Genomic DNA, 20,251 nt, shown 5'->3' on the forward strand with positions numbered 1-20,251 from the left:
GTTTTATGGTCATTGCGCCATGCACGTCGCCTTTGAGCACTCGTCTCAGTTATTAGGGGCTTGGCTATAGCAACACACCCATGGATACCCATTTCATGCAGTTCCCGCCTCAGTGTTTTGCATGACATGGGTTGTTTAGGTGCTGATTAAGTTCTGTAGTCACTTTGGTGGCCATTGTTTTCTTCTGCAACGTTACAATACGCTTCAAGGCCCGGCGATCCCTTTCCTGCAGCTTCATCTTTCAACCACTATTGTGCTTAGCAGACCCTGTTTCACCGTACACTGTGTATGTGGTCATGACTTTCGAGACCGTGCCTCGTGTTACACCACATAACTTCGCTGTTTTGCTCTCAGATGCTCCAGTGAAACGGGCACCAACAATTCGACCTCTTTCAAACTCAGTCAGGTCGGCTATACTGGTCACTCACTACACCTGAACAACGTGCACTACCACACTGCCTCACTCTACTGTCAGTGCACAGTACATACTACCTACAACAAACAAGAGAAGGTTGATTTTCGCCGTGTTCAGTGTTACCAGGCACATTGAAAATATGCCCCACTTCTGACTCGTGTTTCCATTATTTTGTCCAATACCTGTAGTTACAACAGTAGTAAGTCTTAAAGCTTTCTTCAAGGGGCCGCAGGTTCGATATCCGGTGGCGAATCCCACTTTAAACTGTAGGTCCAGTCCTGATTAGCCTTTCTATGCTAAAAGTGGATTTGAAACAACAAATCTATCAATCAATCGTGAAGCTTTCATGGTAACGAATGACAAATAGATTCTCTCGGGATATTGACCAGATGAGTTGTGGAAAGGATTCCAAGCTTTTGAGAGCTAATGTCACTCTCATCTTTAGGGTAGAAGTGAAGAAGAGAGTGACGATAGCTCTCGAAAGCTTGGAATCCTTTCCACAACTCACCTTGTCGATAGCCCGAGAGAATCTTTTCATCGAAGCTACAACAGTTCAGAAGACAATGGTCTGGAAAGGAACGAACTGAAGTATCATAGGTGTAGATAACAAAAAATATTCTGGTCATATAACTTCAATTAACTTCGAAAAGTGTGTTTGCTTATGTACTGAATATATGTATGACTTGTGTTTACCAGTAGGAAGACTCCACACAGGTTGCTATTTATAATTTTCTTTAACCTTTATCTCTCTAGATCCCGCATATGCAAAAGATGAAAGATCAACTGAATGCTGTGAAGAATAAGTTAAATGATTACAACTTGGATAGGTGGCACAAACACACCAGATTCACAAACAAGGCTGGTAGCATTCAGTGGACGTTGAGAGAAAATATTTATCCTGAATTTCTCACCCAGGTATTTTTATTCCCTTCTTTCGAAAAACTTTCATTGCTTCAGCTAGGCAAGTTAATGTTGTTTTCATTACCAGTTCATGTTTGTTTCCAATAGGACTGACCTAATACTCAATAATGATGTTTCAAAATTAAAACAAAAGTTGTTCAAAATATTGATTAATAATGCATTAAATTATATGCATCAATTTATCAGGGTTTTTGTTCAAAATAATCAAGAATTTGATCAGAATATTAAAATTCGTCTTGTAATCACAAGGTACAGTTTTTCCACACATTTTTAGTCCTACGCCCTGGCTGTGTGGTCCAAAGTGTCAAGCTTTGGAATCGGGCTACAGGATACGTGCTGCTTCCTGTCTCCTGGGGAAAGCGTAACTTTTCTTCTGAGGTGTCTACCAATGTATGGAACTGGTGGACACACAATCATGAGAAAATTGGGAAGCTACGAATGAGTAGCGAAACCTGGTCATGGAAACAACTACTAGGGGTTTGTCATGCTGACCACATGTGGGAGCTGAAGTCGGTTGGTTGGCCCTCATCCTCCAGCACTGTTGCGCCGTGGGTTATTATTTATATATTTTTTTGCTTGTATTATAAGCATTTGTTGAAGTCCATGCTTTGGGGAATGAAAAACATGGTAGCAAATTAATATACCGAAAATAAATACTTGTTGTACTGTTGCTTTGTGTTCACTGTTCACCTAGTGGCAGGCTGCAAAACTAAAAACAGAAGCTTGCCAAACAAAAGTACAAGTTCCTAAGAGGATGGCAGTAGTTACTGAAGTTTACCAATTTTCTTTGTTTTTTTAAAAAATCTCTTCTGCGCATTGATAATTTCTTAGACTGTAGAATTCATAGTTTTAAGTTTGTCAATTTTGCCATATTGTTAATTTGTTTTCTAACAGTGCTGCTTTATGTTTTAGGCATGGTGCAAGTTTTATGAAAATGCCTCCTCTTTCAACCTGGTTCCACCATGCGTTGTTCAAACGAAGGAAATTAATTCTGTTCACTTGTGCGAAGCACCTGGAGCTTTCATAACATCTCTGAATCATTATCTGAAGAAGAATTTTGTAAATGGAAATAAATTGAAGGTAAGGGGGTGTGTGTGTGTTTATACTCACTTGCTTCTAGGGTGCGCTCCACCAATGTATGTGTAATATTATTTTAAGTGTTGGGCATATTCTCTTTGTGCCGAGTTTACTTTCCTTAGGCAGACTTTTAATCTTCAGAACTGTTTATCATCCATCTTGGAAGATAATGCAGTGCTTTAACTAATGTTTTTAGCTTTTTGAGAAGTTTTTGGTGTATCATTACCTTTTTAATGTGTTGTACAGTACAGGTCCCTTTACAACCCATACTTTTATCCTTTCCCTAAAGGTAAGAATTTTAGGTATTTCCCCGTATACATTGAAACATGCAAAATGGCCACATGTGCCAATGCACCTAAAAAATTGTAATTCATTCATTCATTATAATAAAAATAAATAAGTAATATTAAAGAGAGATTGATTTCAAACCTCTGAAAGAAAAATCAATAGAATATATGCTTCAACTAATCTTTCATTATTTAAACATCTTAAAATTGCTTTTTTAGTGGAATTGGTTAGCAACAACATTGAACCCATACTATGAAGGGAATCCTCTTTCGTGCATGATCAATGACGATAGGTTCATCATGAAAACCCTCCAGAACTGGACCTTTGGTGCGGATTACACCGGGAATTTGATGGATGTGAAGAATCTGGATCATTTAGTAGAAATGGCTGACAAAATGGGTGAAGTACTATTGGTGAGTTTGTTTTGCCTTTTTTAAAATTTATTTTTATAACAAAAATACATATTTATATGTATTGAATTTGTGGTATTTTCAAACTCTCATAACATTTTTGTAAACTATGAAGAAATCAATCGCCTTGTTTCAGTATAACTGGATTGAAATTAGATAAATTTTGATGTTCTTGTTGAAATTGAAGATATTGAAGCCTGAATAACTGTCAGTTCAGAATATCCATGTGTCCTTGAGTATTTCGAAATATTTACTATTTTAGTACAAAATTATTAGCTCTGTTCACTTATATTGTTACATATATATCATTCTTGACCATAATGATAATCATTATTAAGTTTTCTTCAAAGGTGTCTTTCAAACTTTTAATTTTTTTTTCTGTGTTAAACATCAACTTTATTCATTTAAAATCAAGAAAATTGCTAATTAGAAAACTGCTATTAAGTACTAAATGGTTTGTAATGTGCATTGTTTGTATTTAGATATTAGTTTAGTTTTGCCCATCAAAAATTTAAACACGTGCTCAAAATAAACTAATTCCTAATTAATAACCTAATTCCACTTCTGGCAACACAACTCATATGGAGACTGTACTGGTGTACTTATATATACTCAAGGGTCTCCCCAATAAACACAAAATAACCTACGGCGAAAAGTCTCCGTGCACGTCCCCCTTCTTCCGTTGAACTCGGGCCATAAGGAAGCATGCTCCACTCGGAACCTCCCCTCCACGCAAGAGTACGGTGCACAGGAGTCGCAGGTCTGCCCAAGCTTTTCTTTGCTTGTGGTTCCACTATACAATGCACACTTTTTTTTCCAAAATTTTTGCCCAAAATCTGTGGTGCGTATTATGCACAGAATAATTCTGACAGCCAACATTAAAACCATGCATGTTTTTACTATGTCACTCCGTATATATCAACAGGTACAAATTCAAATTACCAGGTTAAATTTCTTAGTAATAATAATAATTTAAAAAAAAAAACATTATAAAAGTGAAATTTTGTGATATGGAGAAAAGCAGTGCCCTGCCGTTCTGGCAGAATTCGAGCATGCACCTTCCGTCACATGGGACGGCGATCAATGCTATTTGTTGGGTGAGAAATAATTGGAAATAACTTTCTGAGTGCTGGAAATCCAAAACATAATTTTGATCTCACTTTCTTGTACTAAATAAAACGAGGTGTTTGCAGGAGTGAAAGCTTTGGGATTGCGTGGGTTGGTGGCTCATTGTATACATAAGACAATATTATCCTCTTGATCAGCATAGCAACAGCTTTACGACCTACAACTAAGAAAGTCATTTCTTGAACCTGAATTGTGCTGCGCATTATATACAAGATATAATTGTTTGTTGCTTTTCCCATCAAAAAACCCATTATACATGCATGCACATTATATAAAGTATAAAATCAATACAATCAATTATCACCTTGTAATCAAGGGATCCCAGTTTGATACTTTGTTAGGCACAAAGAAGTTTGGATCCCATTTTAAAGTGAAGGTCTAGTCGTGATTAGCCTACCTGTTCATAAAGTTGACTTAAAACTAAAACTCAATTATCAGAAACATACATATATTGAGTTGTTATGCCAACTTCGTCTCCCCAAGGACCCATATATAAAAATGGACTGCAAAAAGGTTAACTTATTGAATGAACAAACATACAGGGGTCGGCATAAGTCAGTTTACCGCTGCACCCTACGACATGCATTTTCGATAAACTGACTTATGTCGATCCCTGTATCTGAAGCATTTCCTCCATATGGAAAATTCTGGACAAACTCCTGGACTAGCCTCTTTTGACCAGTGTTAGCTTATTGTTTTAAAATTTTCATTTTGTTTTAATGTTGCTATAATGTGTTTAGGTCACTGCTGATGGTAGCATTGACTGTCAAGAAGACCCTGGCGAACAAGAGAATATAGTTGCACCTCTTCATTATTGTGAAGCAGTTTCTGCATTACATATTTTGGCAGAAGGTAAATATAATATTTTTCTGCGAATAGTGAATGAAAGTTTGTTCTAAAGACTTAGAAGTGGTATGGTAATTGTGTAATACAATGAAATTGCATCTTAGAAATCTTCAATTGTCTTTATATCAGGTGTATAAATTTATTCTCAGCCTTTTTTAAAGAAAGAAAATGCTTATTCATATGAAAATTGTCTTACAATTTAATCGGCAATCTCTATTGGCATTTATACACTTTTGCCATCTTTTGGGCAGCTGGTGAATCCCCTGGCGATGGAACAACAGCGGTTTGGCATCTATAAACTCAACAATGCTATTTTCCACCTCTTGAAGGCTTCTGAAGTGGGAATACACTAGTGCTGCAGGGACCGGAACAAGTGGTAGTCTGAAGGGGCCAGGTCAGGGAATAAGCTGCATGAGGCAGAACTTCCCAGCCCAATCAATAGAGCATCTCCTTAGTTTCTTTGCCATGCGGAGCCTTATATTATCATGCAGCAACGTAGTGGGGAAAGTTTCAATTTGAACAGTTGCAACAGTAAAGTTTAAAAGGTGAATTATTTTAGGGGCCGAGAATGAATTTGTACACCTAATATATATATATTTAATATGGCTGAGCTGATACTGGTGCTTATGACGACGGGAAGTAATAAGAATCAGTTTCCTTGACTTACTATTTATTCGACACAAACACGTAATTACAGGTATTACACCCCGTACAAACGTCAAGGCACTGCTCGGTTCCCAGTCCGACGTCAAGCGATCTGCCGTTTCAACTACTAGCACCGCCCCCTTTCCACCTCGCTCGAGCCGCGAGGCATGAGGAGCTCTGAGGTAGTCTACCACGTCACAGCGACGTTCCTACCTCAATACACTCGAGTACAAAATTAATCAAATGATACAACTGTCATAACTCCCCTCTCTTGGGAGAAAAATTTCCTTCAAGTGAAATTTTTACAAAATAAAATACCCATTTATAATTTACACATTGTTATCTTATCTACACTCATACTTTGTGTAGTTACAGTTAAACTGGTATATTTCATGGTCAAATATACTGGATATAATCAATACAACAACATTTATGTTAAAGAAAATATAAAAATAACAAATAAATATAAATAATTTTAAACAAAATCTAAATCTTTCTTTGATCTACCCAAACAAATGTTTGTACAATTTTGGATTTAGTTTTTCCAATTGGCTTAAATAACAACTTCTTTTTTCAATGGTACAATTCCAGATTTTTAGATTATCACTGTGATGGTTACCACTGATATTGCCAGTTTTCAAATCTATTACAATGTATACATTAGTTGCTTGTTTGTCAATTACCATATACGGACCTTCATAGACCTTACAGTACTTTTTAGTGCGATTTTCTAGGAGGCTGCTAAGATAATGGGTTTTTACAAATACCAGGTCTTTTATTTTAACTTCAGGTCTATTTTCTTGTTGCAAGTTGTACCTGTCATTTCTTTTCTTCCTTGCTTGGAAACCTTTTACAAAAGCCATGTATAGTTTATCTTTCCACAGAGAAATTTCATTAGGCGGTAAATTAAAATGATTCAAAATACATGAGTTAAGATCTCTATTTAGTTGTAACTCGGAGGGAGCAAATCCTAGCTGTGTGTGTGTACACTATCATTTAAGAAGCTTACAACTACATCTATATATTTCGGCCAATCTTTGTGGTTGTTTTTACAAAACACACGCATAAGCCGGTTGAGTTCAGAATGAATTCTCTCAACTAAATTAGAACTAGGGTGATATATTGGGGTATACGCCAATTTTATACCTAAGCTTGTTAAAGTGTCCACATATTTGTTAGAATGAAACACCGTGGCGTTATCACTAACCAACCTGTGTGGAATGCCAAAATGCCTGACATATCCTTCTAGCAAGGCTTTTACAATACTGTTGGCTGTACTTGACCTCATTGGATAAGCGAACAGATATTTAGTGTTAGCATCTTGTAAGGTTAGAAGAAACCTTTCTCCTCGCGAACCTTTAATTAATGGTCCTTGTATATCCAAAAACAAAATAGTTTCACCTTGGTTACAATGTTGTTGGAATATGCCCTTGGGCGGATGTCTACTCGGCTTCGTTCTCATACATAGTTCACAATCTTTGATATAACTCAGAATATCTTTTCTCATACCAGGCCAAAAGTACATTTTCCTAACTCTTCTGAGTACCTTTTCACAACCAAAGTGGCCCATATTGTCATGATAATTCCTCAGTATTACCGAAACTAAAGATTGAGGTATACATATTTTCCAGATGTTCTCAAAGTGAAAATCTCTTATCATCAAAATTCCATTGCATACTTTATAAAACTTTTTCCAATTTCTACACCTTTGAGGTAAACTTACATTTACATTTTCACAATTGTTCAAATAATCAATAATAGGTTGAAATAACTTATCATTGTACTGTTCTTGGACTAACAACTCTACAGGTATATCTAATACTTCATTTTTAAACATTACATTATTGTTTATGTGCATCAAGATCGGCTCTGACTCTGAAAATTGTCTGGACAATAAGTCCGCTAGGCCATTGTCAGATCCTTTGCAGTATTCTACAATGAACTGGTATTTTTGAAGTTGAAGGGACCAACGCAATAAGCGAGGGTTCCAATTCTTCGAATGGTTCAGCCAAGTGAGACACTTATGATCACAAACTAAAGTAAATTCTTTACCCAAAAGATATTGATTACATTTCTCAATACAAAATAAAAGACTTAAACATTCTAGCTCGGTTATGGTGTATTGTTTCTCATAACCTTTCAGTGTACGACTTACATAACTTATTATTCTTTTCTCGCCATCAATTATTTGATACAAATATCCTCCGATGCCAAGTAAGGAAGCATCTCCCTGGACATAAAACCTTTGATTAAGATCAGGATGAAATAGTTTAGCATCATTAGAAATTTCTTGTTTGAGCAAATCAAAACTCTTTTGTTCCTTCTTAGTCCATATCCATTTCTTACCTTTCCTTAACAATTCATATAAAGGTGCACATATGGTAGCAAAGTTTGGGATGAATCTTCTCATCCAAGAGAAACAACCTATTATTTTTTGAAGTGTCTTTACATCCTTCGGAGTAGGAAGATTGAGAATAGCCTCTACTCTTTCTGGATTTACTCTTATACTTGTTTTGTCAATAATGTGACCCAAGTACAATAACTTTTCTTTACAGAGGAATGTCTTTTTGAGACGTACAGTCATACCAGACTCTCTTAATTTAGAAAATACACTTCTTAAATGTTCTATGTGACTTTCTAAAGATTCACTTCTAATGCATAAATCATCAACATAAATGATAACATTCTCTGACAGAATGTCGCCTAATACCTTGGTCATTGCCATCGTAAATGCTTGTACTCCATTGCACGTACCAAATACTAAACGTTTGTATTGGTATTGTCTACCTTCAAACAAAAATGCAGTATACTTTTTAGATGACTCTAACAACAAAATCTGGTGAAATCCAGAGGACATATCGACCAGTGATACATATGGTCTGCCAACAAATCCTTGTAATGCCTCTTCAATATTAATTGGTCTAATTTGACTAACTTTTTGGTGTTGATTAATATTCCTGAAGTCAGTACATACTCTTACACTTCTATCAGACTTAGGAACTATTACTAGTGGATTTAAATAAGGTGAATCAGAAAGTTCTATAATGTCCCACTCAAGTAATTTTTGAATATGATCTCTAACATTTTGTCTGTAATGATCTGCCGTTTCAACTACTAGCACCGCCCCCTTTCCACCTCGCTCGAGCCGCAAGGCATGAGGAGCTCTGAGGTAGTCTACCACGTCACAGCGACGTTCCTACCTCAATACACTCGAGTACAAAATTAATCAAATGATACAACTATCATATGCTGGTGTATTGGTATCGACCAATACCAGTGTTATCGGTATCGGAAGGTATTGCGTGGAATTCATTTACCAATAGTGGCCGTTACTTTCCCGGTATTTTGGTCTTTTACGGGCTTCGTAAAATCCTGCGAGACACTAATTTTAATCAATATTTTAAACAACTTTTGATAATTACAATTTTCAAGCATCAGTATCGGTATCAGCAGGAATCTGTTCAAAGTGGTATCAGCTCAGCCTTAATATTTAAAGATTGTATATTGTGTTGAAATGTTGAGAAAAGTAAATTTCTAGGGGTAAGAGTTCACTATAGTGTTGAAGCAGGAATCATATGTGAATAATTTTGATTTTACTCGCTGCTTAAAATTAATAATGCCTTTACTGTCAGAGATTGAAATCTTGCAAGCAATTGAAACTTTTAAAATTAAAGAAAGTAATGTTTAAATTTCCCTGCCCTCCTTGAAAAGAAAAAAGGGGGTGTAATAAACTCAGGGAATAAGTTTATTTTAAGGTTTATAAATTATTAAATTTTGATTTCAGGTGGAAGCTTCCTGTTGAAGATGTTTACGTTCTACGAAGAGGCGACAATCTGTTTGCTCTACCTTCTCTGTTGTATGTTCACAGTTGTTAATGTATGTAAGCCAGCTACTAGCAAAGAAGGAAATTCTGAAGTTTATGTTGTGTGTTTGGAGTATATTGGGAAAGAGAAAGCAAGACCATGGCTTGATGTTCTAAGGAAACACTTCGGTAAGTTCTTGGAAGTAAACATGAGCAAAATAAATGTGTGAATATGGCTGCTGAAATAAAACCATCATGTAGTGGCATAGTGGCTGCTCCTGACATTTTTTAATAAGTCCAGAAATTCAAAAGCAAACATTTGATACAAATTGAACTGGAAATTATTTAGGGTGAGCACTGCACGGAAAGAGCATGCACCTTCCCCCCCCCCCCTATTTGTTTTTGGTGGAAGTTTAATGTCCGTGAACGAGAAGATGTCATATCAACAATGAGCAGAACATATTTGAAACTGAACCTCTTTCAGTATTGCAAAGTTAATGTAAATGTTGCAAGACAAGAAAATATTTAATTTAAAATCAAATAATTTTGAGCACTAAAGGATTAACTTTCACATATTTTAAACAGTTATGAGATGCTTTGAGAGTGGAAATATAAATTGCCGATACTGTGTAAAATTTATAGGTAACTAGAAACATGGAAAAATAATCTGAGTTTACAGATGGAAATTTCCATTTAAGTAATTTTCAAAGATAGGGTTACATTTTCTACCTCATTTTGCCATGAAATGATGCAACACGAACTCTTGAACATGAAACTTGCAGTTTATTTGCTGATACAATACGTTTCTTGACTAGTATACTGGAAAATGTATTATTTCTCTACCAAAATATTGGATTAGAAAGCACATCTTTTAAATAGTCTGTAGGTCATAGATGGTGAAGATTGTGAATATGCCTGTTTAAAGTAGGAAACTTTTATTTTATATAATATGTGTAATCTCTCCCTCCCACATTGTATGTTGGTTGGTATTGCTGCTACAACCATTTTTGTCATCGTCGTCTTCTAAGAACTAAACCCAACAAGCCTAGCCTAACCACCACAGATTATTTACTACCCCAAAAAGCTACCAGCCAATGGGAATGCTTGAAACAGTTGTATCAGCAATCACTACCTTGTATGTTCCTTGTCACTACACTCTTGAAATTATGATGTGTGTGTGTGTAGAGCAAGTTTTGAAGTATGGCCAATTGAAGACTAAAGTGTCTTAATTGATAAATCATTCAAATAATGTTTCTCTTGTAGGTCCAGAAATACCGAGTAAAGCTATGTTTCCAAAGAAATCCATACCAGAAGACTTTCTGGAACAGTTAAAGAAATGTTCTCAGACTTTCAAGAACTACCAGGTATATTACTTCATCTTAAGCATTAGTGTAAAATTTTTACCTGATAAGGATTAAGGCTTTAAATAAGTTGAAAGGGAAAACTGGTAAGATAAGATCTTTTTTCTTTTGTAAATCTAGGCATACAAACACAAATTTTAGGCATAGCAACACAAATTGTGATTAAATTTGTTTTCTTTTGGCTCTTAAAGCTAAATGATACTGACTTTGCTGTGAACTTTCAAAAATTTCTGTTGTTTGTGAATTGTGAATATCTTCTGCTATTTGAAGTATTGCTTAATTATTAAATGCATCTGTCTGTTAAAACAATATACATATAATATACATTCTTATAAATATAAATGTTTTTTCCCTAATTGCACTAGGTGGAAGTTATAGAAAATAACATAAGATTGTTTCATGAAAAGAAATCAAAATATGAAGATATTCGCATAAAGAAGCTGAAGAATATGGTTGTAGATATGTTTCTAGAAAAGTATGAAATGGAACCGCTCGAAGAGGAGGAACAAGTTGTGGGGTACAGTGCATTGGTACGTAGATTGCTTAGGTATAAGATCATACACCTGCTTGTTATTCTTTTTTTTAGAAGATAAGATACGTTAATGTAGGTTAATATGTATTGGATGATATGTAACAATAATTGAAATGTTTGCACATTACATTTGTGTTCAAAGATACATGCACAGTGAAAATCATTTGCATTTATAAACTAAAACTAAAATCTGTGGCGCAACAGGCTTTGAACTACCAGAGTGGCTTTTCATTGTGTGACGCATGGTCAGCACATCGGATCCCGTCACCACTGTTTTTCTGGCGTTTGTGACTGGAGCCCGCTACTTCTTTTTAAGTTGCTTCCCAATTGTCCCTACGACGTTGGGTCAATGCCGAAATTTTGGGGGTTCTCACTGGGAGTCGAACCTGGAACTGCTCGCACCAAAGGCGAGAGCATTAGCAACTTGGCTACACAGGAGCCCATTTGCATTTATACTATTTACTAATATTCCCTGACATATTACATAAAAATAATAAGTAATTTATGAAATAGATCAGAAAGTAGATTGAAGTTATAACCTGTCTCCATAAAAGTAATTGAAACTGCAAAGTTACGCTACAAAACCATGTTAAATTTCCTGTTCAAATTTTATATTTAATATTACATGTGGGTTTTATTTTGATAAAAATATCTCAAATTTTATTTGGAAAATCTACACTTATCGTAAAAAATAAACATTTCCAACTTAATATGCATATTATTCACTTTCTATCACTGATGTGAAAAACATGGAATATTATAAAAATCATTTTCATTACAGAAATATTTTTTTATCCTACATTTTGCATTAGTTAGTAATCATCATTGTTCTTGGAGTTATGCATACACAAAGTGTTAACGTTGGCAAATTAACTGCAAATGTTGTCTTTAGTCTAATTTGCACTTAAGTTTACAACATTTCGTGACAAAATATGATAAGAAAATGCACTGTCCATCTTTTGAAATCGCCTGAAGTTAGCAGTACAGTGTGTACTTCATGCATTTTGCATGTTCTTAGTAATAGCGTCTTTTTTTCTTTCCTTGGGTATTGTAGAAAAACACAGCCACTCTAAACTTGGACCCAAGGACAGAAGAGGGGTCCTTTAACGACCGGCGCAAGAAAGCAGAGCTTGAACCGGTGGAACTGCTGGGAGTTCTTCAGGAAGAGATAGAGAGCATGAGGATCAGGTGGCCGTATGGTAACAAGGCAGTGTCTGCAGAGAGTGAACAGGACGAGAATCCGGAAGAGGCAGCGAAAAGAAGGGAAGAGAATTGCATAAAATGGATGAATGTGAGTATAGTTTCACTGGTTATCTTAGATTCTAATCTACAGTATGTCCGAGAAGTCCCTGTACCCTTACTGTTTGACCAGCGATCCGAGAGCACTCGAGTTTTCTGCGCATGCCCGAAGTAGAAGAGTCCAGTCGTAAATTGGGGGAGTTTGCGGAACGGCTTCTCTGAAATGCGAGCAGCGCGAGTGTCACGTGGGGAAAGAGAGCAATGTTGCCAACCGGAGAATATTGACACAAGATATTGGAAGTGCTCTGGCCGTGCAAAAGCTGAAGTCTTGAACGTAGCGCCAGTTCGGCATCTTTGACCCAACCCCAGAGGAAGCCGACTGGACCCGTATCTGGTTTCGAGCCACCACTATGGGCGTCTGGAGGGGGGGAGGCATGGGGGATGCCCCCCCTTGAAAAATGAAAGTCATCCAAAAATTATGTATTTCGCACATATAATTTCATTTTAGCCACAATAATAGCTATGTGTTAATTATTGCATGATCACCATAAATTCAAATTTAAGCAATGTGTTTTTAGGGAACCACTATTTTTGGAGAAAATATGCCTTGTTTGCCCCCCCTGGAAAAAAAAAAACCTTCCTTGCCCCTCCCTGGAAAAAATCCTGCGGACATCCATGGCCACCACCTGTTTTTCCGTAAAGCAATGTTGTCACTTTTGCCTGCAGTGTTTAGACATCCATTCATTCACTGCGACGTTTTACTCCCAAGGTCTTTGTATTATATATAAAAAATAGCACAGCACAATAACACTAATCGAGATTCAACTCTTCAATACCAACAGTGAACCTAAAATTGACAAACGGCATGGTTGTGCATGTCCCTCGGTTTTCGTTACTTATGTTCTGGTGGATAAGCATCCTCGCAGATTGGTAACACTGTTCAACGTGCAACCGCGAGCGGCGTTCTCGCGCCTGCCTTTCTATCGACAACTTCCCCTTTTTCTTGGCACTTTGCCAACTGGAGCTCTCGGATCGCTGGTCAAACAGTACTTGCATGTATCATGTTGGGACTGTGTTGAAAATTAGTAGTTATTCTTTAATGTTCATCTTTACATCATTTATCCTCACAGGACAATTGGTAGTAAAATTAATCAACCTGTTGATTACAAGCCCTAGGACGTTCATGAATTTAGGTGTTAATCTTATTAGAAAGGTTCAGAATGCAGATATGGGCTCCTTTGCCATAATTTAAATTTTTATTTTTGATGTTGTTGTTGTCATGCTAACTTGTTGATTTTGTTTGCTTGCAAAAATGTTATAATGTAAATACATAAATGTGTTATAAATAAATGTATATATATCTAAGGGTAATATATATTATGTAATACAGAGCATTCCCTAACATTCGCTACGAGACTTGGCCACAAGCGGTCCAGCATCAGCGCTTGTCTTTCCCGGTGAACGGGTCCACGACAGTCGCACGCTACAGTCTGTTTTTTTTTTTGCTCTCCCTGCCTTCACTCTCTTTCCCTTTCTGTTAACGTTGCAGACTGACGCCAGTATAATTCTTCCTCGGATGTTGTGTTGTGTCGTGTCCGTGTGTTGAAGATTGTGGCACCACAAAAGTTTACATTACAACAATGGATTTATCTTGTCGAGTGTTACTTCGGAAAGAGGAATTGTGGAGAAGTGCGACGACGTTTTACAACGAAATTTCCTGGTGTTCCCGTTCCACATAGGAACACTATATTAAACCTCGTAAAAAAAGTTTCGAGTAACAGGGTCAGTTCTGAATAAAAGTGGAAAGAAAAATGGTAAAATCTAAAAAATAAAGTTTACAAAGACAATCTGCACACCATCAGTGAGTTAAAAGAGAGTATTGTATGAGAAATCGGGAGAATTACAGTAGACAAACTTGCACGTGTAAATACTAATTTCCTTCGGAGATGCCAGGAATGTGTTGCAGCAGAGGGACATCATTTTCAACACCTTCTGTAGTCAAGGTTAGTACACAATATGAAAACTGTAATTTTAATAGCCGACTCTAGCGACTGTCGCAGACCCCGTTCACCGGGAAAGACAAGTGCTGATGCCGGGTTGCTTGCCGCCAAGTCTTGTAGTGAATGTCAGGGAATGCTCTGTATAATCTGGGAGTATGGGGATTTCTGGATACACTGAACATAAACATAGCAGAGTTCCAGGAAATACTGGAAAAGTCCCAAAGAATTAAGTGTGTTTGTATTTGCCATTATTTGGGAATGAAAATAAATTTAACTTTTTTCTTGAACTGGCCTATTGCTGACAGGTAACATACATGTTGATTTGTGTAGTTGATTTTTATAATTTACTAGCTGATTACGTGGCAATGCCCGGGTATTTATTTATCCCATTAGACAGGAAAATAATGAACTGGATTATAAACAACATTTTTGGTTTCACCTCGAAGAGCAAAAATAAATAAATTTAATGTCGTTGGGAGTGTCACTATTCATCTTAGCGACCCTGAAAGCTATGGAATCCACACTAATCTCTGTCGTTTTCGATTATTTTTACAAGTCATCCCCCTTCCCACCCCCAACCCTAGGGGTGCCAGGGGTCTTACCCCCACAGTATTTCTTTCCAGATTGTAAGTCATTCGAGAGTTATGCCGGAACAAACATACATACATATATACACACATACATCCATTATTATATATATATATAGATAGATTTTCAGTAATGTTTAAAAAACTTAATTGTTTTGAATAGCATGTGCATTTGAACACTATAGACTTTTTTTTTAGCATATAAAAGTTTGTTTTAAGTCCACTTTATTCTCCAAAAGCTAATTGTGACTGGACCTACAGTTTAAAGAAGTTTGCGCGATCCCTTGATTACATTACATTCACACAGTGCTCCATTTCTGTTACAGTTTAATGGTTCTTTAAGAGACTTCAAGATTCAGACTGGAAAACCCGTTTCGACAGTCCACAGCTCGAAGTTTTGCCTTGGGCGTTTGCTGAGAATACGAAATCAAGTGAGAGATATAGCCAAGCAACATTTCCATTACGAACCAGAGAAGAAAGCATCATTTGTGGGAGCCATCACACGATCGCGTGCTCGAAAGTTGTACGAGCAGTCGGAAGAGTGTGTGGTGAAGAAATTTCGAGACCAGATCCCGGAGCTAAAGTGTGGAGGCGACACGAAGCTTCTCGAGTTTGGATCGGAGCTTTGGCAGTCCATGGAAGGTTCCAACCAGGAGGTGGAAAGGGAAGCATTCTGTGATATTATGGATACGGTTGATGATTTATGGAGAGAGGATAACTTGATTGTGCAAGGATATCCCATGCTCTCCCAGTTCAATGTAGGGATAATCTACATGCTAAGTCACATGTTTGAAAAAGTAAGTGCAATTGTGGTACTCTTAGAACACCATAATTATTTTGCATGTTAACAGTAAGAATGAATTAGAACTTGGTTGGGATCAACAGATTTTTGTTAAAAACTTTTAATGATCGAATCGTTCTGTTTTTAAGGAATAGAATGATATTTTTTTTTCAGTGTAAACATATTCTAAGACAAAATCTTTTGAAGTAATCTGGTTACATTTACATACATTAATGAAGATCAGATAACCAATTGGGGTCTTCACGTAACATTTGCAATTCATCTTCATTCATGTAATAATTATTATGATAGTTTGATTTTTGTTCAAGACAGATTACCTGTAAAAGCAGCACATGAGGCCAAAACACAGAAAAACTAATTAGATTTGAAGAAATAGTGAATATTCATAATGTTTTATTTTTATTATAAATTATAATTGTTAGTTCATGGAGGAGGGTAAAATTTAAACCCTTCTGTCTCATGAATCTAATTAGCATTTGCAAGACAAAAATTGTACAGAAATTTTTCTTCAGCATATAATGCACCTCTGGTTGAATTTTCAAATTTACACTTTTCAACCATTTTGTTGTAGGAACATAAATTATTTGTTGCCTGCACATAATTGGTTAATCAGTTACTGTTGATTTTCTAGTTAATTTTAATTATTTATTATTAATTAAACATACCTGATTTTCTTCCATCATCTTCTGTTTGTGCTTTCCTGTATATCACATAAATAATAGAAATTGTATAAGTTATCTAGTATTTTTTTCAAAAGAAATTATTTTCTAGTGATTATTTGTGGGGAGGGGGCTAACTCTCAAAATTCCTAATTCCAAGCCCTGTACAATACAACTGTAGTTTGACCTTTATGCTAATAGAAAATGCCAGTAATTTAACCTTTTGAGTCCCAAGGCAATTTTCACATGTAACCCCCCTTGGTCCCGAGCCGATTTTGAGCAAAATGCAGTGTTTCAATTAAATGAGTGTAGATCGGAGACTAATTGCCCTAGAGAGATGAGTGATATACCGTTGTACGCGGAATTAACCAGAGATTCAGACTATATGAAATTTATGCAAATTCGGCATATATGTGGTGGTGGGGAGGGGGCTAACTCTCAAAATTCCAAATTCCAAGCCCTGTACAATACAACTGTAGTTTGACCTTTATGCTAATAGAAAATGCCAGTAATTTAACCTTTTGAGTCCCAAGGCAATTTTCACATGTAACCCCCCTTGGTCCCGAGCCGATTTTGAGCAAAATGCAGTGTTTCAATTAAATGAGTGTAGATTGGAGGCTAATTGCCCTAGAGAGATGAGTGATATACCGTTGTACGCAGAATTAACCAGAGATTCAGACTATATGAAATTTATGCAAATTCGGCGTATCTGTGGCGGTGGGGAGGGGGCTAACTCAAAATTCCAAAATTTTTGGGGAAAAATAGTGTTTCCCCCCCCAAGAAAAAAATACATGACAGTGTCGACGTGCACATGGAAATGATCGCTGACATGTAAGGAACACATAAATATTTGCATTATTATCATATGACCAATGTAACGTGAGTTGTACCTCCAAAAGGAATGGTCGGCACGCCACTGATTCAAGCTTCAAAATGCAGCGGTACCTTGAAATGACTTTAGCCCAGAGACTATTTTCCCTGGAGATATGAACAATATACCGTTGTACGCAGAATGAATCACAGATTCAGACGATATGCAGGGTGTCATTTTAATGGTGCCCACGGACCACAGATTCGTATAGAGTACACCAAAACAAACAACTTTTCCCCGCAACATTTTTCTCGTTGGTGCGTCGATTCGACGCTACAGCCGTTCAAAGAAGACCGTTTTGCTGCCTGGATGCTGGCAACCCAACACAACATTTGATCGTACCTGTGACGTCATATCCTGCAGCGAAACAGCGCACGGCAGGGTTGCAAGGAACACACAAATTTTGTGAAAAATGACAAACTACCAACCACATTATTAGCTGTAAAACAAAGCGAGAAACGCGTCCAGAAGACCGAACATCATAGCCTACCAGCCAGAAGATCAGCAGTCATCTCAGGGGAAGGGCGAAGTGAACCAATGATATGAGAAATGGTAAAAAACGTAATCAAAATGAAATGTCAATGTCGGATTTTGTCTCACCTAGATCTAAAATATCAACAACAATAAATTTTATTGGACTTACAGCTTACACGTGGCTGTTTCCGCCCAGCTACATGTCAAATATTTGCAAATCTCGTTGCAAGGTTGATATCTACAGGTTTGTGTCCAGATGCCTTGTGGTACTTTTGTGCTAATAACGGAAGTATCCGAGGTGCAAGTTGTTACATTACGGCTAAAACACGTACAACCACAGTAACAATCTAATGATCAATCAGTAGCGAATATACTGCACTGTTCACAGTTGCAAACTATCACATGTGTATCCGGTACATAGATAAACACATAGTCGTCTTAGAGCTTGTATTACTACTACTTACATCCCTGTATTTTCAATCATTTTTGCCACTTGCCTCATAATGCTCTGAATATACATTATATTATCTGTTGCTTACCTTTGGAATTTAGAGTTCTGTCATTTCTATTTTGTCATCTGTTCAGTGTGTCACAGAAAACTAGTATCAGAAAAACGAAGTGGATAGACTAAATTGTAGATGCCAAACTTTGTAACTAGATTTGCAAATATTTGACATGTAAGCTGAGACAAAATTCGATATGACCACTTCCACTTGAATTCTATTTTCTTTCTACTATTTTTCGTATCGTTTGTTTACTTCCTGTTAGGTTACAGAACGTGTTTTCTCGTTTTGTGTTACGTTACATAATGTGGCTGATTGTAGCTATGTCATTTTTCACAGAGTATGTGTGTTCCTGGCAACCCAGGAACGCATCGCTTCATGATGGGATATGAATTCACCAATGCAATCAAATGTTGTGTGTGGTTGCCAGCATTCAGGCATCAAAACGGGCTTTTTTGAACGACTGTAGCGCCGAAACGACGCACCAACGAGAAAAATGTTACTGAGAAAAGTTGTTTGTTTTGATGTCCTCTATACGTTTCCATGGTCCGTGGGCGCCATTAAAATGACACCCTGTATAATTTATGCACATTCGGCGTGCATATTTTTAAAGAAAATAAGGTGTTTCTCCCCCTGCCCCCCCGAAAAAAAGGATATGCAAAGTTCAAAATGCACATAAAAATTATCGCTGGCATGTAAGAAACATAAAAATATTTTCATCATTGTCATATGACCAATATTATGCGAGTTGTACCCCTGAAACGAAATGCTTGTACGCCACTGTCTCAAGCTTCAGAATTGAGCGAAATGCAGAGTTACATTGAAATGACTATAGCTCAGAAACTAAATGCCCTAGAGATATGAAAGATATACCGTTGTACGCAGAATGAATCACAGATTCAGACGATACATAATTTATGCACATTCGGCGTACATATGGAGGGGGAAGGGGGAAATCCCCTCAAAAATACTTTTTTTTTTTTTAAATGTTTTCCCCCCTGCTCTCCCAGAAAAAAGAATATCAAAATGCACAAAATGCAAAATTTATGCAAATTCGGCGTATATATGGAGGGGAAGAGAGGAAACCCCCCAAAAATAATTTTAAAAAATTATGTCACCACTCAAAAAATGTCCTCGCACTTGGGCACAAAACGACACACCTACGCACAACTTTCACGGACGAAAAGCTAGAACGCAGTGAAAAATGAGTGCCGATTCTTGCAGCTCCTTGAAATTCTATTTTTAGACAATGCAGGGTAACCTGTGTTGCAACTTGTGGACACTTGTGCTAAAAAACAAAGGTTTCCTTCAGCGCGCTTCGAAATTCCATTCTCACCATGCAGATTCAACAACAGTCTTCCCCCTCCCCCACCCCCACCCCCTGCTTGCGCCCTCATGGAAAACTTTCATTTTGACATCGGATACTATAAACAAGCTAGCTTCCTTCGAATGCAGTTACCAGGCGGGATTGAAAAGCATTGCTTTAGAACAACAAAGCCCATCTTCCTTTGTCGGCAAAAATTTTCCCTTCAAAAGAGACGCAAAAGAGAAGTCCCTTTTCCCGCCTTTTCCCCTCCATTTTCATGAAGAAAAAAAAAGGTGCAAGAAACATTTCTGTTAAATACATGTGTTAGGAACAACATATATATATTAAAAAAAATCGAAATTCTAGCCAAAAATAGAAAAGTTAT

At 36.9% G+C, this 20,251-nt stretch overlaps 1 protein-coding gene across 2 annotated transcripts in view; it reads left to right on the forward strand.

The window, feature by feature from the left end:
* The window catches only part of LOC146005348 (cap-specific mRNA (nucleoside-2'-O-)-methyltransferase 2-like), a 36,988-nt gene that overhangs the window by 10,563 nt on the left and 6,174 nt on the right, over positions 1–20,251 (forward strand). For both annotated transcript variants that reach the window (XM_083144540.1, XM_083144539.1), the window contains exons 4-12: positions 1,169–1,330; positions 2,249–2,416; positions 2,920–3,114; positions 4,980–5,091; positions 9,515–9,721; positions 10,796–10,896; positions 11,259–11,423; positions 12,480–12,716; positions 15,578–16,048. In XM_083144540.1, coding sequence (XP_083000666.1) covers positions 1,169–1,330; positions 2,249–2,416; positions 2,920–3,114; positions 4,980–5,091; positions 9,515–9,721; positions 10,796–10,896; positions 11,259–11,423; positions 12,480–12,716; positions 15,578–16,048 — 1,818 coding nt within the window. The remainder of the gene's footprint in view (positions 1–1,168; positions 1,331–2,248; positions 2,417–2,919; positions 3,115–4,979; positions 5,092–9,514; positions 9,722–10,795; positions 10,897–11,258; positions 11,424–12,479; positions 12,717–15,577; positions 16,049–20,251) is intronic.

This window comes from Lepisma saccharinum, chromosome 23 (assembly GCF_977018435.1).
Source record: "Lepisma saccharinum chromosome 23, izLepSacc3.1, whole genome shotgun sequence".
In the NCBI taxonomy this organism is placed as follows: domain Eukaryota; kingdom Metazoa; phylum Arthropoda; class Insecta; order Zygentoma; family Lepismatidae; genus Lepisma; species Lepisma saccharinum.